The 21,936-nt window shown below is 44.5% G+C and overlaps 1 protein-coding gene across 2 annotated transcripts in view; it reads left to right on the top strand.

Annotated features, from left to right (window-relative positions):
* The window catches only part of VIT (vitrin), a 125,485-nt gene extending 104,207 nt beyond the window's left edge, over positions 1 to 21,278 (top strand). Inside the window, exons 10-13 of one of the 2 annotated variants that reach the window (XM_069583542.1) lie at positions 7,060 to 7,163; positions 12,695 to 12,921; positions 15,336 to 15,849; positions 19,251 to 21,278. In XM_069583542.1, the coding sequence (XP_069439643.1) occupies positions 7,060 to 7,163; positions 12,695 to 12,921; positions 15,336 to 15,849; positions 19,251 to 19,429 (1,024 nt within the window). In that variant the 3' untranslated portion in view covers positions 19,430 to 21,278. The remainder of the gene's footprint in view (positions 1 to 7,059; positions 7,164 to 12,694; positions 12,922 to 15,335; positions 15,850 to 19,250) is intronic. The other variant, XM_069583541.1, reaches the window with a different exon arrangement.
* Positions 21,279 to 21,936: the final 658 nt, after the last annotated feature.

Genomic DNA, 21,936 nt, shown 5'->3' with positions numbered 1-21,936 from the left:
TTTGGGGCACAAGCCCCCATAGGAGGGGGCCTGAGAGATGCTTGGCACCACAGGACCCCAGAGCAGGAAGGGGCTGCCTGGTCCCAACATCAGGTTGCGGTCACCAGGGGGGCTTTTAGAAATGCTGATGCCTGGGTGCTACCCCAGACCTATTAACCCAGAATTTGGCAAATACCCAGAAGCTAGTATGTTAATCTGTAGCCAAGGTGAGAATCACTAACCCCCAGGGAGGGGAAGGGACAGCTTGGCTTCCCTGGAAAGAGGGCGGCACCTGGCAGAGCTCGGGTCTCTCCAACCCCTGCCCCATCCACTCCTCAAGCCCTCCGTCTACACTGCCTGTAGGGGAAGTGACAGGACCCAGAACAGCTGCCTGTCTCCCTGGAAGGGTTCTCCAGGGCCTAGGGGCAATTGCAAAGACCTCTCAACCCCTCTTCTTTCAAGGCAGGCGAACCCCTGAGCCACACGCCTCAGGGACACAGACTCTAGGCTGAGTGAGCTGGGAATAGTTTACACAAGGATCTGATGCTTTTCTGTTCCCACCACACAGTTCTCCCAGGGAAGAAACAAAGCCTGCCCTTGTCTCCTGCCCTTTCTACTTGGATGGGTTCTCCTTGACCCTGCATTGCACATCACCAGGGCTTCTCTGGGGGGCCCCCATCCATGCCATGCTGAGATTATTCTCCCTAGACCCTTGGACCGTTCTGCTAGAGAAGCAGACGGCCACTCTTGTGCACATTAGAACTACTTGGGGAACATTTAAAAATCCCAATGCCCAAAAACTGGGGTGTGCTGTTATCTGGTGACCCCTGTGCCCTGGGACCCTCCCATCTCCCGTCTCCCCCCGGTCACCAGCCTAGGGCTTCAGGAGCCCCATTCTCCTTCCTCTCTGCCTTTCTCACACCTTCTGCAGATTTATTTATTCTCCCCCCTTCCCCATATCACTGGCAGCCCCACTGCTTATGTTCTTGATTCTTACAACATTCTCTAAGACAGAGGTCCCCAACCTCTGGGCCATGGACCAGTACTTCCTGTCAGATCAGCGGTGACATCAGATTAGAAATAAAGTACACAATAAATGTAATGTGCTTGAATCATCTCAAAGCCATTCTCCCCCTTTGAAGACACTGCCATTCAAACATGATACACAGTGTCATGTGTAAGAGACATAGCCTCTCATGAGGCTATAAGAAAGGCAGAACCTCAGACTTCACATCCAATCCACAGAATCTATATTTTTAAAAAATCCCAGGTGACCAGATGCACAACTGAGTTTGGGAAGCACCAAAGACTGTTGTCGAGACATTCTATGTCCCTGCACTTATCAAGCCCTGCAGCGTAACAGGCAGCAAGCTGGAGAGCCCTCTGGCTCCAGAGTAATCCTCAGATCAGCAGAGTACATGCCCATATTTCCTCCAGCAGGAAGATGCTTGCAGGTTAACTTTGTATTTTTTTGGTGGTGGGTGGAATTATTGCTGCTAATTACACACACACACAAAAATACTCCTCTAAACACAAAATTTGATTATAAGACTCTGCTCCAAATCTCTGATCCTAGGAAATGTGAGAAAGGCCTGTGTCCTTTCAAAAGGGGCCAGTTGTGCTAAGTCCCTCGGCAGGTTGGCCTGGGCCCCTGCACTGACCATAGCTGCTCAGTCCTTTAAGGGGAGGGACAGAATCATTTCACTCTGAGCTGAGTAATGCCCTCAAGGGACAAGTCCATCACCCAACCTGCTGCCACCTTAGGCAACCAGGGTTACCCCAGAACATCCTCCTGAGTTCACAGGCATGGTTCAGCTCAGTGACTAACTCCATAAGTCATCACACTTTAGCATTATGAAAATTAAAAGGCTAGTCAATAGAATGACTCCAACAGTATGTGAACTGAGAAATTCTAGATGTTCAAGCTGGATTTAGAAAAGGCAGAAGAACCAGAAATCAAATTGTCAACATCTGTTGGATCATCGTAAAAGCAAGAGAATTCCAGAAAAACATCTACTTCTGCTTCATTGACTACACTAAAGCCTTTGACTGTGTGGCTCACAATCAACTGTCAAAAATCTTAAAGAGATAGGAATACCAGACCACCTTACCTGCCTCCTGAGAAATCTGTATGCTGGTCAAGAAACAACATTTAGACCTGGACATTGAACAACAGACTGAAGACAGTTGGGAAAGGAGTATGTCAAGGCTATATATTGTCACCCTACTTATTTAACTTATATGCAGAGTACATCATGTGAAATGCCAGGTTGGATGAAGCACAACCTGAAATCAACATTGCCAGGAGAAATATCAATAGCCTCAGATATGAAGATGACACCATCCTTATGGCAGAAAGTGAAGAGGAACTAAAGAGCCTCTTAATGAAAGTGAAAGAGGAGAGTGAAAAGCTGGCTTAAAACTCAACATTCAGAGAACAAAGATCATGGCATCCGGTCCCATCACTTCATTGGCAAATAGATGGGGAAACAATGGAAACGGTAAAAGACTTTATTTTGGGAGGCTCCAAAATCACTGCAGATAGTGACTGCAACTATGAAATTAAAAGATGTTTGCTCCTTGGAAGAAAAGTTATGACCAACCTAGACAGCATATTAAAAAGCAGAGACATTACTTTGCTGACAAAGGTCCATCTAGTCAAAGCTATGGTTTTTCCAGTAGTCATATATGGATGTGAGAGACGGACCATAAAGAAAGCTGAGCGCTGAAGAATTGATGCTTTTGAACTATGGTGTTGAAGAAGACTCTTGAGAGTCCCTTGGACTGCAAGGAAATCAAACCAGTCCATCCTAAAGGAAATTAGTCCTGAATATTCATTGGAAGGACTGATGCTGAAGCTCCAATACTTTGGCCACCTGATGTGGCCATTAGAACTGACTCATTAGAAAAGACCCTGATGCTGGGAAAGATTGAAGGCAGAAGGGGACGACAGAGGATGAGATGGCTGGATGGTGTCACTGACTCAATGGACATGAGTTTGAGCAAGCTCTGAGAGTTGGTGACAGACAGGGAAGCCTGGCATTCTGCAGTCCATGGGGTTGCAAGGAGTCAGACATGACTGAGCAATTGAACTGAAAGATAATCAGGTTATTCTATTGTAACCTTAAAGTAATGATGCCTTGGAGGAAACAGTTTTGAAAGTTTCTTTCTAAAGGGAATATGATTAGCAAATGTGTTTCTACTGCATCAAAATTCATTTGAGAGGCTCACTCCATGTGACTGGGGTGAATCAATAGACTAGGACTTGAACCTAACGGGAACCTTAGGACTGAAAGGGCCTCAGAAGTCCTCTAAAATCCAGAGCTCCCCAATAGGCATTCATTCTCCTCACACACTTGGAAGATAGTCCTTTCCTATTGCATGAATTAGTCCTTTCTATGAACAGTCAAATGCTGGCTCCCTGTCATTTCTCTTTATTAGTCTTAACTCCCCTTTCAAACATAAAACAATTTGATGTTTTCTTCTTGCTCTATAGACCTCTTTGTTTATTTTCTTCTCTTACTTTCAAAGGAAATCCTTAATACCCACTGAGGGAAACAATTGTGTTTTCCCTTGATGAGATCTTCTAACAAAATTACAAATTAAAATATTGCTTACATAAAAATATAGTGGCATGTCTCTTTGAACTTTTTAAATAATCTTCAGCTCTGAAAAAGGAACCAGGTAAAGGTGTAGGGCCACCAGTCCCAAAAAAGTACATATACACCCATGCACTCTGATACTGAGAGTGGTCAGAGTCTGCAGGTCAGAGACTTATCATTCATTACTATAATTTAATTACATTACATTTTAACAAAGATTTATTGAGTGTTTACCACACTCTAAGCACTATGCCATTTGCAGGGCATACTAATGTAAAATTCATCTAAGTGGTTTGATTGCATTTTCCTGTTAGTCCCTTGGTGGATGAGTTCTGTGGTTTTGCTCCTAATGGTAATTTTAGCAATTGGAAAGAGTTTCAGCAGTCCTCTGATCCAACCTTTCAATTCATTAAAAATAAATAACCGTGATAGAGATTCTGTTCTTTGGGACTTTACCAGCTAGTGAGGGAGGTGATATTTTTAACAGAAACAACATTAAATAAAATGAAAAGCATCTATTCATTGGGTATATGAATAGCTCATCTGTCTGCTTCTGAAGATAGATTCATCTACCTCCGTGATGTAACAGGGGGAGAGAGTGATGAGTGTGGGGCTCAGAGGCGGGTATTCACTTCTACCCAGGATGGTCTAAGAGAGGAAAGGACATTTGAGATTCCTCCCTCCTTCCCTCCTTTCCATAATTCTCTATTACCCCCTGTATGCTAAGCACCAGGGAGAGGAAATATTGGAACATAGCGCTTATTCTCAAATAGGTTATAGTCAACCTTCATGATTTGTGTGTTCCATATTTGCAGATTCACCTACTTGCTAAAATGTACCTGTATCTCCAAAATCTATACTCCTGGTACTTTCACAGTCATTTGTGGATGTGCACTGAGAAGGAAGGAGACATACAACATCCCCAGCTGAGGTCAAACAAGGCAATGCTCTGCCTTGTTTCAATTCGTGCTGTAAACAAGTGTCCTTTTCAGAGTCTACTTAGCAGCACATTTTCCAGCTATTCATTGATGATTTCACAATTTTAATGGCCCCAAGTGTAGCACTGAAGTGCTATCCAGTGTTCTAAGCACAAGAAGGCTGTGACGTGCTTAAGGAGAAACCGCAAGTGTTAGATAAATTTCCTCCAGGCAACCTATGCTGTCGGTCATGAGTTCAATGTTAATGAGTTGATGATCCAATATATTCAGCAAAAAAAAGAAAAAAAGAAAAAGGAAATTCATGTATCTGTATGTGAATCTGCTCCAGAAACTGCTAAAATAACTAATGGAAAAGTGGCTGAACTTACGAATTCATGAAATGATGACTACTTTTTTTTTAAGTACGGTGGATAGCCATTATGAAGCTGAGAGCTAAAACAAATCTACACAGCAAGACCCAGGGTCAGGTTTAAAACGTTAAACCCTTTCAGCTAGTGTTTCATGATACAGAAAATGTGCATATAATTAATTATTGTAAGAAACATATATTAAATTGGGTACCTTGAAACAGAAACATACATAAAACAAGTTTATATCCTGACCTATTGATGAAAATATGACCAGAGGACCACAGGAATCCAACCCCCTATTTTCCCTAGGAACAATGGCTCAGAGACCTGCTAATGTGATGTTTGCAACAACTTTATAGAACATAACTGTAGATAACAAGGCTTGACAGTAGACGTAGTATGGGAAATGGGTGATCAATCACTCTACAAAATTATCAGCATTCAGCCTTATGAACAGGGTTCTGGGGGATCAGTATAGATATGACTAGGTGATTAGCTTCTACATTTAATCTTTTTTCTGTAAAAACTTAAGAAAAATCTATATTTTTGCTTTTGAAATTATTTGTCTATGAGCAACACAATTTATGGTCAGCTATGATTTCTTCACAATTGTCAGACACACTCAGGAAATCTTTCAAAATGAGAAAAATCTAGTCCCCCAATCATTTTTGAATGTAATTAGAGTTCTATGAGTTAAAATTTTTATAGTTAATGGGGTATCTAGAACATTATGTTTGGTAGACAAATACATAGTTATTATTGTCAATATCAATTTTGCAATTTTCTGTTTTGTAGCTAATAATACTTTGTTGTTGTTTTGATTTTTTTTTTCCAGCCCCTGAAAAGTTCATATTCTTTGGTTACCAAGGGTAGATCCAGGCTTTGGGGACTCTGAAGCTTATATAGTTTGGGGATTCTTTTTGGAAAAAGAACCCAATATTACAAATATGAAGAGGTATTATTAGCATGCAGGTTAATCCACCTCTGACAGGCTCTTAGCACCTGTGGGGTGAGACATCCTCTGGACAGTCCACTGTGGCAGAGGAAGACCAGGTAAGAGGCTGTAAGAATAGTTCAGGAAAAAGAAGATCGAAGTCCAAACTTGAGTGGGCGGGGTAGTGAAAGGATGCGAGAGTCACAAGAGATATTTGAGAGGTTGATCTGGCAGGACCTGGTATTTGATGAGGACATTATCCGAGGGTATCAAGAATGCATACTGTGGGGACGAGCTGATGAGTCAGAAGAAGGACTGCAGAAGGGGATGTGGGATGTGGAGTTCAGGGCCCCGCGTGACCTTAAAGGTCGCACCTGCGTGAGGTCCTGCCAGTGACTGACTCTCAGTGCTTCGGGAGATGTGATTTCACCATGCATCCCCACTTCATCCTGGGTGTGACCACACACATCCATCCCACAGAGGCCTCGTCCCTGCCGGCACATAGTCTACGTGATCATGAAAGATTCCACACTCCCTCCCTGCTCAGCTGCTCCCAAGCCTGTTACCTAAGGAAAAAGACTCCTTTCTAAGAGAAGGGCTCTCCTTCTGTTTCTCCACTGAATTCACTCTAACTCCTCTCCAACTAACCTTTTTCAGGCTTTAGTAAAATAGATGTTGACCTTCCATGTAAGATTTGAATATTCTCACTGAGTCACAGGAGTCGCAGAATGAGACAGACAAAACCATGGGTTCTCCTTGACACAACCGTTAACATGCAGTTCCAGTGCTTGGGTACCGCGGTGGGGTGAGGGGGGAGGGGCTATCAGCCGAGACTCTCTTCCTGGATAGGAGGGTCTGGGGCAGCCTGGGTACATCCTGACACTTGCAAAATCCCACTTGACAACAGTCCTGCTCTTTAGCAACATGAACGTGATGATCTTTGTTTTTATCTCAATGAGGAAATTGAGGCCCAGAAAAGTCAGATGACTTCCCAAGGTCACCAAGCTAGGAAACAGCACGGTCAAAACCGGAACCCACACCTCATGAGCCCTGAAATGAATCAGTTTTTTCTACACACCCTGCCGAGGACCCAGTCCTCCCATCTCACCAACAGTTCTTTGGGGTATTGTATAACACCAGCTTAAGGTTTTGAAGCAGCTTCCATTCTATTTGTATATAAAACAACTCTGATTTCTGCTTTGCTCCAAGGGTAATAATTTTCCCGCTAATTTTTACTTCTTGTTCTGAATCTTCAGAGACAATCCTGCTACCCAATTTAATCTCAAGACTCACATGAATTCCCAGGATGTGAAGGCAGCCATAGAGAAGATTTCTCAGAGAGGAGGGTTGTCTAACACAGGTACATGTCTACTGTCTGTCTAATGTCTAATCCGGATCCAGATCATCTTGCTACTATGGTTCTCCTTCTATGTGGTTGTCTGCTAGCAGCCTAGAGAGAAAAAGGAAAAATCCAAACAATCCATTAAGAAATGACTCACAGAATATCTGTATCTTTCCTAAAGTATTACTGTGGACTGGGGGCAAAAATCATTATTGCACACATGCTGGAGAGTTCTTAGCAGGCCTGTTTCCTCGGGATGGCAGTTTTCTTTAGGACAAGCAGGACTACTGTGACGACTACCATGACAGGTCTACAAGTCATCAACAATTTTTGTGTTTTGTAAAAAAGAAATTTTTAATGAAAATAAAATTCGGGCTTCCCTGGTGGCTCAGTGGTAAAGAATGTGCCTTCCAATGCAGGAGACATGGGTTGAGTCCACATGCTGTGGGACAGCTAAGCCTGTGCCTAGAGCCCACGCTCTGCAACAAGAGAACCCACTACAGTCAGGAGCCTGAGCACCACTAGAGAATAGCCCATGCAGCAATGAAGACTCAGCACAGCCAAATAATAAATAAACAAATAAAATTTAAAAATAACATTTGTAACTGGCTCCATTCAGGAAGCTTCACAGTGCTCCTTGGGAATCTTCCTCTAATCAGCTCCTGTTACAGTGATAACTGTGCAGAGACATGGTCTTTGTTTCCAGCTGTGTCTCCTGTGATATCTGGTGAGGAAGATCCCCTGGAGAAAGGAATGGCTAACCACTCCAGCGTTCTTGCCTGGAGAATTCCATGGACAGAGGAGCCTGGTGGGCTACAGTCTGCCTTTGGGGCACTGGGAGGACTGCCCACTCCGCGGGGACCCTGTCTGCACCATCACAATCCAGGGAAATGGAGATGTGAGCCACGTTGCTTGGCATGGAATGTGCACAGGAAATACAGCTATCTGTGGAGGAGCATCTTCAAAATTACAGTACATCTGATTTATTACTTCCCTTCCCACTTCAATATACATCTATTTCGACCAGTACATTAGATTAGTATCTAGCAAATGAAGAGCCTTAGATCTCCGAACAATTCTAAATAAACACCATTCAAGTCACTTGGATCCAAGACACCAAATCGGATATTGCCTCATCACAAATATGATAGAGTTGATGTCTGATTTGTTTTTGTTTTTTTTTCTTTTTTTGATTTGTTTTCAATTTGATATTTAGATCACTGAAATTCCAGTAAGGTATCATGTGTAAAACTCTAAAACTTCAGAAGACATTCTATGTCCTTGATGGGATTAGAGAGGGGTCTTAATAAAATTAGCATATGTTTTTTCAGCTCAGTTCAGATCAGTTCAGTCGCTCAATCATGTCTGACTCTTTGCGACCCCATGAATTGCAACACACCTGGCCTCCCTGTCCAGCACCAACTCCCAGAGTTCACACAGACTCACATCCATCGAGTTAGTGATGCCATCCAGCCATCTCATCCTCTGTCATCCCCTTCTTCTCCTGCCCCCAATCCCTCCCAGCATCAAAGTCTTTTCCAATGAGTCAACTCTTCACATCAGGTGGCCAAAGTACTGGAGTTTCAGCTTCAGCATCATTCCCTCCAAAGAAATCCCAGGGTTGATCTCCTTCAGAATGGACTGGTTGGATCTCCTTGCAGTCCAAGGGACTCTCAAGAGTCTTCTCCAACACCACAGTTCAAAAGCATCAATTCTTCGGCACTCAGCTTTCTTCACAGTCCAACTCTCACATCCATACATGACCACTGGAAAAACCATAGCCTTGACTAGATGGACCTTTGTTGGCAAAGTAATATCTCTGCTTTTCAATGTGCTATCTAGGTTGGTCATAACTTTTCTTCCAAGGGGTAAGCGTCTTTTAATTTTATGGCTCCAATCACCATCTGCAGTGATTTTGGAGCCCCCAAAAATAAAGTCTGACACTGTTTCCCCATCTATTTCCCATGAAGTGATGGGACCAGATGCCATGATCTTTGTTTTCTGAATGTTGAGCTTTAAGCCAACTTTTTCACTCTCCTCTTTCACTTTCATCAAGAGGCTTTTTAGTTCCTCTTCACTTTCTGCCAAAGGGTAGTGTCATCTGCATATCTGAGGTTATTGATATTTCTCCCGGCAATCTTGATTCCAGCTTGTGCTTCTTCTAGCCCAGCATTTCTCATGATGTACTCTGCATAGAAGTTAAATAAGCAGGGTGACAATATACAGCTTTGACATACTTCTTCTCCTATTTGGAACCAGTCTGTTGTTCCATGTCCAGTTAAAACTGTTGCTTCCTGACCTGCATATAGGTTTCTCAAGAGGCAGGAAGGTGGCATGATATTCCCATCTCTTAAAGAATTTTCAACAGTTTATTGTGATCCACACAAAGGCTTTGGCATAGTCAATAAAGCAGAAATAGATGTTTTCTGGAACTCTCTTGCTTTTTTGATGATCCAGCGGATGTTGGCAATTTGATCTCTTGTTCCTCTGCCTTTTCTAAAACCAGCTTGAACATCTGGAAGTTCACAGTTCACGTATTGCTGAAGCCTTGCTTAGAGAATTTTGAGCATTACTTTACTAGCATGTGAGATGAGTGCAACTGTGCGGTAGTTTGAGCATTCTTTGGCATTGCCTTTCTTTGGGATTGGAATGAAAACTGACCTTTTCCAGTCCTGTGGCCACTGCTGAGTTTTCTAAATTTGCTGGCATATTGAGTGCAGCACTTTCACAGCATCATCTTTCAGGATTTGAAATAGCTCAACTGGAATTCCATCACCTCCACTAGCTTTGTTCACAGTGATGTTTCCTAAGGCCCACTTGACTTTACATTCCAAGATGTCTGGCTCTAGGGGAGTGATCACACCATCGTGATTATCTTGGTCATGAAGATCTTTTTTGTATAGTTTTTCCGTGTATTGTTGCCACCTCTTCTTAATATCTTCTGCTTCTGTTAGGTCCATAGCATTTCTGTCCTTTATCAAGCCCATCTTTGCATGAAATGTTCCCTTGGTATCTCTAATTTTCTTGAAGAGATCTCTAGTCTTTCCCATTCTGTTGTTTTCCTCTATTTCTTTGCATTGATCACTGAGGAAGGCTTTCTTATCTCTTCTTGGTATTCTTTGGAACTCTGTTTTCAGATGCTTATATCTTTCCTTTTCGCTTCTCTTCTTTTCACAGCTATTTGTAAGGCCTCCCCAGACAGCCATTTTGCTTTTCTGCATTTCTTTTTCTTGGGGATGGTCTTGCTCCCCATCTCCTGTACAATGTCATGAACCTCCATCCATAGTTCATCAGGCACTCTATCAGAGCAAGTCCCTTAAATCTATTTCTCACTTCCACAATCATACGGGATTTGATTTATGTCATACCTGAATGCTGTAGTGGTTTTTCCCACTTTCTTCAATTTCAGTCTGAATTTGGCAATAATGAGTTCCTGATCTGAGCCACAGTCAGCTCCCGGTCTTGTCTTTGCTGACTGTATGGAGTTTCTCCACCTTTGGCTGCAAAGAATGCAACCAGTCTGATTTCAGTGTTCGCCATCTGGTGATGTCCACATGTAGAGTCTTCTCTTGTGTTGCTGGAAGAGGGTGTTTGCTATGACCAGTGCATTCTCTTGGCAAAACTCTATTAACCTTTGCCCTGCTTCATTCTGTACTTCAAGGCCAAATTTGCCTGTTACTCCAGGTGTTTCATGACATCCTACTTTTGCATTCCAGTCCCCTATAATGAAAAGGACTTCTTTTTGGGGTATTAGTTCTAAAAGGTTCTGTAGGTCTTCACAGAACCATTCAACTTCAGCTTCTTCAGCATTACTGGTTGGGCCATAGACTTGGATTACCATGATATTGAATGGTTTGCCTTGGAAACGAACAGAGATTATTCTGTCGTTTTTGAGATTGCATCCAAGAACTGCATTTCAGACTCTTGTTGACTATGATGGCTACTCCATTTCTTCTAAGGTATTCCTGCCCACAGTAGTAGATATAATGGTCATCTGAGTTAAATTCCCCCATTCCAGTCCATTTTAGTTTCCTGATTCCTAGAATATCAACATTCACTCTTACCATCTCCTGTTTGACCACTTCCAATTTGCCTTGATTCATGGACCTAACATTCCAGATTCCTATGCAATATTGCTCTTTACAGCATCGGACCTTGCTTCTATCACCAGTCACATCCACAACTGGGTGTTATTTTTGCTTTGGCTTTATACACAAAATACTGTGTATAAATTCCAGGGATTTGTGGATACTCACCCCTAGTGCCCAAGGGTCCACAGAGGCCAGGTTAAGAGCCCTGCCTTTGGGGTGATCAGTCATCCCAGTTTCCCCAAGGGCATATGGGACTTTCAGTGCTAAACCTGGGAAAGTCCCAGAAAACTGGTATAGTTTCTCACCCTCCTTGATTCCAAAAATCTCCTGAGGCCCTAGACAAGTATTAAGTATACGCTTGAGAAAGGCATGCTGGGAAGCTACATCATCCCTCACAACTGCTGCTCTCTGTTGAGGCAGGCTGTCGTCATGGAAGCCTAGGCCCAGCAGTCTGGAGTGACCTATCCAGGCCCACATGGCCAGTAGAAAGCACAGCCAGGTAGAACACATCTCTCAGTCCTTAGTGGGTGTGGTGCCTTCCAGGCCAGACCTGTGTATCTCTAGTGGAAATGACACAAGATTCCATTGAATCCAGAATACACCCTTCCACACCTGGAGCATCGGGCTCACTGCAAGCCCTCAAAGCCCAAGGAGAAGGCTACCCCACACTTTTGGAAACAGCTCAGGGGCTTAATAAGGTCAGCTCCAGTACCCAGGCAGAGAATGGACACTATTGTTCCCATGAAAAGCTTTTCTCACCTGTGTGCTGGTCTCAAAAATTTTTTATTATTTTTAATGTAATTTTTAAAATTGAAGTATTGTTTATCTACAGTATTGTGTTAGGTTCAGGTGTACAGCAAAGTGATTCTTTTTTTTTTCCAGATTATTTTCCATTATGGGTTATTACAAGATATTGAATATTGTTCCCTGTGTTTTACAGTAAATCTTTGGTGTTATCTGTTTTATGTATAGTAATTTGCATCTGTTAATTGAATACTCCTAATTTATTCCCCCCCATTTCTTCCTTGTTAACCATGTGTTTGTTTTCTATGTGAGTCTATTTCTATTTTGTATATAGAGTCACTTATATTAATTTTCAGATTCCACATAAGTGTTATCAAAGAATATTTGTCTTTCTCGGTCAGACTTACTTCACTTAGTATGATAATTTCTAAGTCCATCCATGTTGCTGCAAATCGTATAAAACGTTTTTAAAACAAGAGAAAACTAGAAGTTAAAGCTCAAAATGAAGCTGGGGAGGGAAATGGCTAGTGCTATAGGTTCCATAACATTGTGAATGTACTTAATACCACTGAACTGTACACCCAAAACTAGTTAACAGGATTAAAAAAAGAAAACAAGCCAACAAGGGAGGGAATGGATATTTTTCTGCACCTCTTTATGCTGCTCTGATCTGTTCCATAATCACTCCAAGCATCAGTTTTCCTTTTCTTCCAGGCCGAGCCATCTCCTTTGTGACCAAGAACTTCTTTTCCAAATTTAATGGAAACAGAGGTGGTGCCCCCAACGTGGCCGTGGTGATGGTGGATGGCTGGCCCACGGACAAGGTGGAGGAGGCCTCAAGGTTTGCGAGAGAGTCAGGAATCAACATTTTCTTCATCACCATTGAAGGTGCCTCTGAAAATGAGAAGCAGTACGTGCTGGAGCCCAACTTTGCAAACAAGGTACGTTTGCAAACAACGTATGCCTTCTGTGTAAGGTATGTAAGTGGGAAACCCACCCAATATAAGAATGCCCTACACTTTGCACAGCTGTAGCAACCATCCAGGCTGTGTCTCCTGTGTTTTTCAAATGGATGTTAAGCTCATTTCTAGGCAGAAGGGCCTCCAGTGAGAGACTAGTGAGTCTGGAACCTGGAGTTACCCTCTCAAAGCAATGCCCAACAACCCACCATGCACCTGGTGAACTGAGGTCTGGCATCAGCACCTTGGGAGGAGCAGGGTCCCCAAAGCCCCACATCAGAGGCTCCCCTGAGTGCCTCTCATAGCCCCAAGGGACCTCAGCTAGGTAGCCCAGCAAGTCTCCACACAAGCACACACGTGGATGTGCATGTACCACAAGTCAACTAATCTGATAGACAAGAAAAGGAAAGGTGCTAAACCACATCAGGGAGTGCAGGCTTTCAAACGCAGCTGCCCCTGAGTTCTGCAGAGATGCCCAATAGGACATGGAGGGAGAACAGGTGGGAATCTAGGCCCATTCCCCCAGTGCAGCTCACTTTGTGCATGCTTTATACGGTAGACCCCACATAAACCTTTCTCCAAAGATAGGACCCCAGGTTTAAAAAGGAAAGGAGGAGGACAGGGTGGGGGACGCCCCCCAGCGTTAGCAGCCTGTTTCCAGATATACTGGGGCTCAGCTCCCTGCACAGATCCTGCACTTCATCATCATTCTTTTTTTTTTTTTTTTTTTTTTTCATCATCATTCTCATCTCCCTTAACTTCTAGGACCCAGTGTGGTTCTTACTTCACTTGCTCCCTTCTCTTTTCCATCTTGTACCTGAAGCATAGACTTCCTTGGCTCTCTCCTCTGTTCTCACTAGTTTTTCCCCCTCCAGAATCTCTCCCAGGGCCACAGCTTCAGCTTTCACTCACAAGCAGTGACACACTTGTGTGTCTCCCACTCTGCTTTCTCAGTAGCCATCTGTTTCAAGCTGACTGACTAGTCTCCACCCAGTGACCTGAAGAACCTTAAATCCTACATATAACATGCCAAGTGCCTCATCTTTCTCACTCAAATTCCTTCTTCCTCTGGACTGTGCATTGGCCCCACAGCCGTCCCAGACACCCGGAGTTACCTCAGAGCAACTTGTCAGCTCCCAAGTCATGTAGCTCACATCTGCCCAGTCTTTCCCATGCCCAGTGCCACCTCCCTGGTTCAAGCGAGTGTTGATACATCTCTTCTGTCTCCCTTCTGGATCTCCCCAGTTTAGATTTCACAATGCATCTCATGCTTTTTCCCAGTCCCACAGGGTCCTGGCTCCAAATTCTTCTCCATTCGCTGTTACTCCTGAGGTCTTCTGGAGGGTGGTCTTAACCCAGCTTCCTAGCTCCAGCCACCCAGTGTCCTACCCATGCCAGCACCACGCTCTCTCCTGTTGTGACTCACTCAGACTGCCTGGTGGGGATCCCCGCCCCCCATCCATTGGCTAGAATTCAATTCAGCCTCGACACCCATCTCATATGGCGCCTAAGCCATGGAAAGTTTTGTGAACCCCATTAGGTTTTTACAAACCAATTAAAGTACATTTCCCAGGACATTTTAAGTCATTTCTTGTTTTCAAATAATGTTTTAATTATATACCTTCATCCACAGCCAGCAGGTCTGTGATTCTCTCTGTGACCTCTGGAGAGGCAGTGGCAAGGGAAATGGTCACTTCCAGGAGCACACCAATCAGGTTGCTCAATGTTTACTTGCAGGCACCTTGAGTTTTTTCTGGAACATGCTTGGGCACAAGTAAACATTCATCTGCCTGGAGGCAGGGTTATCCAGGGGACAGAGCTGGGGTTCTGAGGGCAAAGAGATTTGAGTTGTGACCTCAAGGATGTCACTTCACAACTGGCCCTCAGTTTGTTCCTTCATGACAAGTGCGTTAGAATTTCACCCTGTAGGGTTAAGGTGGGCAGGGGGTGGGTAGTGAGATGATGTTAAGAACATCTAGTTGGGTGCCGGACACAGGTGTGGAACACCCTTCTTGCTGCAGGCAGGTCTGCTCTCTAACCAGTTCTTAAGCTTTGTCTCCTGTGTGCCTTTTGTTTTCCCAATCAGAACAAAAGCTTTCTTTAATCCTCGTGGGTTGGTGCCCACCAATGCCAGCCTTATGACTAGCTGCCAGTACAAACCAAGGGGCCTGGAGGGGCATAAATATGAAGCTGAAACCAGCAATTCCCCTCTCCCTGTGGATTTGCTTGACTGATGGTTCTCCATTAAAGCAGAGACCTGGCTGAGGGTGGGGGAATGTGTCAGAGATAACCGGAGGGATGAACCGAGATGGACAGAGGCCTTAGGTGGCCGGTCATGGTGATCCATTGGAGGGTGAGACCCCTGACCTGGCAGGTGGCCTGCCCCTCTCTTCCAGGCTGTGTGCAGAACCAATGGCTTCTACTCACTCACCGTGCAGAACTGGTTCAGCCTCCACAAGACCGTGCAGCCCCTGGTGAAGCGGGTTTGTGACACCGACCGACTGGCCTGCAGCAAGACCTGCTTAAACTCGGCCGACATCGGCTTCGTCATTGACGGCTCCAGCAGTGTGGGGACGAGCAACTTCCGCACGGTCCTCCAGTTTGTGGCCAACCTCAGCAGGGAGTTTGAGATTTCAGACACGGACACGCGGATTGGGGCCATGCAGTACACCTACGAGCAGCGGCTGGAGTTCGGGTTCGATGAGTACAGCACCAAATCTGACGTCCTCAATGCCATCAAGAGGGTGGGCTACTGGAGTGGAGGGACCAGCACGGGAGCTGCCATCAACTATGCCCTGGAACAGCTCTTCAAGAAGTCCAAGCCCAACAAGAGGAAGCTAATGATTCTCATCACTGACGGGAGGTCCTATGACGATATCCGGATACCGGCCATGCTTGCCCATCACAAGGGTGAGTGAGCTGGTCTTGCTGACCAGTCTGGGGCTGAGCAGACTCTGGGTCTTGATGGGTTGTCTCTCTGGGCACCAGTTTTGTCTAGTACCTAATAAAATGTTCACAACCCTAGGGCATTAGGGTGTAGTTCAACACCACAGGGCCCTCTGGGTAGTGAAGGGTCAGGCAAGGACACGAGGGTAGTTTCCACAGCATCAAGGCCTGCGGACGCTACCCCTCTTCTTTACTTCCCACACTCGGAGGCTGCACACACCAACTCGTGATGCATTAAAGAGGAATTTGACTCCTCACTCTAATCTCCATTGAAGACCACAAAATTGTGTTAGAAACTTGAAAATGGATGTTTTAAAACAGAAGTATAATATTATATAAGCAATTGCTAACCAGATATTGGAGGTTTGGGGGGGGAGACCTCAAAGAAATTTTCATTCAAAATGTTTAAAGAGATATTTCCATATGAAATTTGGAAGAGGACAACAGAAAGTTTAAAACCATGAAAAATGAGCAAAACATTTTTTTGTATATGTTCAAAAAATCAGTCATATGTAATGCCTTTTGGACAAAATCTCTATATATAAGCCTTGTTTTGAAAAGTGCCATAAAATACAAGGAAAAAACAAACAATCTGAGAAAACCCCTAGTAACACTAATACTAGTAATGACAATAAAAGTAAACAGAGTCATCAGTGAGCCAGAAACCTGTAGTAAGTACTAGTGAACAAGACTTACCTATTGTGGGGGAAGTTTTCGTGTGTGTGTGCGCACGTGTATGCGCATATGTGTGCGTGCACTGAGTCTCTGCCTCCATTTAATTTGGGTTTGTTTGCAGGATTTCCCATATTCTTTTAAGCTGCTTTTAATCCTTTCTGAAACAAGGAGGGATATAAAAATAAGCTTTCAGAAACCAATATCTCTGGCTTCTGGAAAAGTAGCCAGACACCAGGTTCAGACAGTCTTCCCAGTGATTTAGCCCATAGGGAGCACTCATAATGGTGGGATGGCAGGTGGCCCACGTGCCAGCAGTCACAAGGCCCCTTAGACTGTCAGCAGAGTGAAGATGGTTTATGGTTCAGAAGCAAACTGCCCAAAGTTCCACAGTGAACTCCAAACAGTTGCCAGGTGGGGCAACTCTTGATGACAAGCCCAAGATCGCCCATCCCCAGCTTGCGTTCAGCTCCTCTTACTCATTTTTCTCAATGCCTCTTCTTGAGCCTCCCCCAGAGGGTGTCCTTGACCCACTGGTCAGGAGAAAGTAAAGACCTAGGATGATGTCCCAGGCACCATCAGGGCTATCGTGCTCTGGGTATCTTTAAACAACAAGGACCAACAGATGACATGGGAGCCATGAGCACTGGGTGTCCTGAGGGTGTCCAAGCCAAGGCTAGGGGACCATCTATCAGAATTGCCAGTAGAAAGTTCTATGCAGTAAGGTTGGACTGCAGGATGTGAAAAGCTAGATCTCTAATACTGGTCTTGTTGTCTTTACTTGGGCCAGGGGTGGGAGAGGGCAGCCCTTCCATCTTTGAATAGAAAGGAGATCTTAGTGGGTCTAAGCCCTGTTCTGCAGCTAAACTCTTCCTGTGACCACTTGGCAGCATTTTTAAAGCCCAACCCTGACTTTTCCCAATGTAGATAATGTTTAGAGAAAAGACACTGGAAAGGTGAGAAAAGGACCTGGCAGCTTAATGAGTCACAATAGGAGAACAGCTTAGCCCAGAACCACCTGTGGTGTGGACAGCGCTCCCATCAGCAGGAAAGGAACCCGGAAGATGCTAGAAAAAGCCGCAGCCCTGAGGATGGTGGGGAGGTGGGGGAATGGAGCCTGGGCAGAAGCCCCTCCTCAGACTCTGCCCGCCATCTCATGGCCATCTTGCTTATCTCATCCTGGTCAGCCTGGAGAGGGCATGGGAATAGGTCAGCACCTGCCCACTAGCTGCCCCAGTCAAGAACCACACTCCGGGCAGTCTGCCCCCCCACTAAGGACAGATGCCTGCTCTCTGAATTCCTCTTCTCCCTGAGGCATCTCAGTCCACGGTTACAGCCCAAACCCTTTAATCCTACTATATTCCCCTTTGTATCTAGACACACTCCAGTCCCTCCCTTCCTAAAGAGGGAAATAATTCCCTTTGACCCCATGTTCTGGCTCCAGTTACCACCTGCCTCCTCTTTATAGCCACACGCCTACTGCCTCATATCTTCATTTCTCCTTCAATCTCAACTCACAGCAATTCACTTGGCTTCTTTTGGCTTTGACTCCCTGGACACTTCTCCCTACAAGCTACGGCATCTTGTTTATGGCTCTTCTGAATTCAGTGGATACCTTTTCCCTTTCATCTCCAATGATCCCCCTGCAGCAGTCAGTGCTGTTAGCTCCTCCCTATATCTGTAAACACTTACTTTTCTGTGGGATGGAGCAGATGCTGGGTCGCCAGCTCTCCAGGTCCTTGTGCAAGTTTTCCTGCTCTGGAAATCCTCGCAGTTGGAGCCTATGGCTTATGAAGTCACCCTCAAGCCAAAAGTGCTTCAGCTCCACTGGTTTTGTTTTGTTTTGTTTTTTGGCCAAGGTTTGCAGCAAAGAGAGGGCTTATCTACAAGGCAGGCAGAAGAACCAGTCACAAGTCTACCTCCCCAAAGGCAAGGGGCTCTCAGGGCTTTGCAGGATAGCAAACAAAGGAGTGCAGCATCTGAGTTGTGGGGAGGAGATATGGAATTGTTCTGCGCAGGCGTAACTAAGCTACAGGCCTCTGCATGTGTTCTAAAGGCCACCAAGTGGGCATTCACGCATGCCAGGTTGGGGGGTCAGTGGTCCTATCCAGTCTTAACCAGCTCAGCTGAACTAGACACAGCTGAGTCTCAGCTCAGCTGACTCCAAGTTTCTGGAGAACAACTCAAGCAAACATCTTATTGTTGAGGCTACGAGCCACTATGCAGGACATAAAACAATCTTGATTAGTGAAGGCAGGTGGATTTGACTACCCATCGTTTCACTTACATTTAAAAGATCTTGAACAGGTTTTTGAGGCAGTTAAGACTCAGTTTTGCGTGACTTTACACACAGAGCAGGTGTGTGGCATGGGGTATAATCTGCAGGGCACCCAAGTTTTGCTTGTCCCAGATATCATTCCCTTGCTGCTCCTCATGAAATTCTTATCATGGATTGACTCCATTCTTCTGTTTTGTTGTTTTTTTCTCCAAACGATGGTAAATCCCTGCGAGATAACAACTGTATCAATTTCACTGCTGCTGGCGCGCAGCACATGTCCATGCTTGGGGTGCATTTCTGATTCTGGATTTGGTTGCGTTCAAGCACAATGGCCAACAGAGTGGCAGGAAGGCAAGGGTGGATGTCCGCACTTTTCCTTGGGGACATTCACTTCATCCACCCTTTGTCCCCACAGGCGTGATCACCTATGCCATAGGTGTGGCGTGGGCTGCCCAGGACGAGCTGGACATCATCGCCACTCACCCTGCCAGGGACCACGCCTTCTTCGTGGACGAATTTGACAACCTCTACAAAGTGGTCCCCAAGGTCATTCAGAACATCTGCACAGAGTTCAACTCACAGCCTCGGAACTGAGTTCAGAGCAGGGGGAGCACCAGCAAAAGCTGCTCTCCCGACTGGCTCTGGGATGACCCCCAACACTTTACGGGGCACACGTGGGACAGCCAGGAAGGCAAGGCTTGCAAACCACGTCTTGTTATTTTTCTTTGCCAGGGTGGTTTTTCATACTTGGAGTTAGAAAGATGATCATTAATTTGTAGGATGAGCCAAAAAGATACCTTGCTTTGGGAATGCTGGGGATTTTATATTTTGAGAATTGTTTTTAAAGTAAATATTGCGAATAGAACAAAGCACTTACAAGAGGCTTACCTAGAGCTTTTGTGAGATTTTTAACATCTTTATCTCCAGCCAGAAATCTGTTAACTCTCCACAAGTTTCATTTTTGTCACGACAATATAGGAGTTGGTTAATTAAATGTTTGAAAGGATTTCATGCAATCACTCTGTGTTCTGGGGAGTGGTCACAGGGTTGTGGCAGGGCCCCCTCTATTCATGCCCCAGAGCGCCTGCCCTGTGCCCTCTCCTGGCTCAAGGTGACAGCACACCCACACGGGTGCAGGGACAGTGTGGCACAGCACAGCTGCTCCTGGTTTACCTTCGTCTTCTCTCTTATGGGAATCACTGTGTTCCTTCAGTCTATGGGGTAGCTGGGGAATGGCCCTGGAGGGCCGCACTGACCTGGCTTCTTGTTTTTATTGGAGTATAATTGCTTTACAATGCTGTGCTGGTTTCTGCTGTACAACGAAGTTAATCTGCTATATGTATACATGAATGCCCTCCATCTTGAGCCTCCCACCCTTCTAGTGACCTGGCTTTAGAAGCAGTGCATCAGGCTGGTACAACTGCTCTCAGCCCAAGCTGCTTGTTAGAATCGTTTTAGAGTAAAATGTTCATTCCATGTCCCATCCCAATCTATGAAAGCTGAGTCTTTGGGACGTAAGCCGGATCATCGGCAGGTCTGACGAGCTCTCTGATGATACTGAGGATGTGCTGCCAGGATGGAGAACTATGAGCTGCCTCGGAGGGTCAGTGTTAGAGCTGTTACCTGGGAGAGTCCCTGTTTATATGCCTGCTGTTCTGGGTCCCATTTAGTTTAATATCCATCTTGGATATTTCATTTGTTAACTAGATGCTACTATTAATAATTCCATTCAAATAAGCTGGCCTGGGTTTGATTGAACCCCACTTTTTACTTCAAAGACTTATTCATTAGGATATGAAATTACATACATGATAGGGAGCATTCAGAAGCATTCTAAATAGCTATACCCTACTTGACAAGTTATATTCTGTAAAAATGTATTTTGGAGAATGGTACTCTGAATATAGGCTAAAAGATAGTACCTGTATTAATACTTGGGGCAAAATATTTATGTAAGAAATTTTCAATCAAAAATAGTATCCATTTAGTAGAATTTATGTAGAATTTACCAATCTCTCAATACCTGAGGAGTTATTGGCAATTAAAAATGTTGTGGTCTACTAAGAAAGGTGTCAATGATTTCAAATTTATTAACCATAAATTTTACTTCAAAAGCAATTGCAAACAGATTTGTTCAAAAACTTCAAAATATGACAACTAGCTTCAAAAAGGAAATTCTTCATTAACATACTAGTGACAGATTTAGCTAGGAAACTAATTACAGGACATAAGTACTAGGGGTGATTATTCTGCCTATTATTTTGAATGTGCTAGTAATTGATATCAAGTTTTTTCCAATGTTGCTTCAATGTACACAAGTTAATTTTTTTAAGAAATGTCTTATTTTGGAAAACAGCTTTGGAATATAATTATTTTAGAGGCTTTAATATGAAAACCAATTTGTCATCAATAAGTAAATATTTCCAAAAATGATATAACTTAATTATTTTGGTGTTCTCTTTCATTTACTGTACCAGTTTGAAAAATAAGTTATATGGTCACCCTAGCTATAAGTATCATAATTTTGAAGATAAATGAAATCTCTTCATACATGTCCATTGTTGATATGTTATCACATACTTGAGTATACGCTGTGTGGAACACCAGAAGTGAGGTTGTTGAGGCCCTCAGAGGTCACAGGGTTGTTAGAATTGCCCATATGGATATTCAAGTCTCGAGAGATGTGACGGTGTCAAGATGGAGAGAGAAGCAGTGAGCCAAGCTCACATGTGCCCAGGGAGGGCAGAGGAGCCCAGGAGGTTGGGAGAGGACCACAGTGACAAGGCAGGAGGGCTGAAGCCAGATTCAAGGGGGCTGGGAGCAAACCTGTCCTGACTCCAGGCCTGAGACATGTAGGGTGAGAGAGCACAAGCAGCCTTGTCTCAGGAGGTGGAGGAAGAGAACCAGACTTCAGGTAAGAGCAGGCAAGAAGGCCTGGGGGCCTCTTGACAGCCAAGAGGAGTGGGGAGGCTGCGGTATGGTTGGGGCTGGGTCAGGTCTGGGTTTGCACAGATCAGGTGGAGACAAGCGTCCTGGTGGTAACGGGTGCCATGGAAGACTTGCATTTAAAAGCCTCTTTACTCACCCTAAACTGTGCCTGA

The sequence above is a fragment of the Ovis canadensis genome, chromosome 3, assembly GCF_042477335.2.
Source record: "Ovis canadensis isolate MfBH-ARS-UI-01 breed Bighorn chromosome 3, ARS-UI_OviCan_v2, whole genome shotgun sequence".
In the NCBI taxonomy this organism is placed as follows: Eukaryota; Metazoa; Chordata; class Mammalia; order Artiodactyla; family Bovidae; genus Ovis; species Ovis canadensis.
Note: the sequence above shows the minus strand (reverse complement) of the source record. Positions and strands in the feature narration are given on the sequence as shown.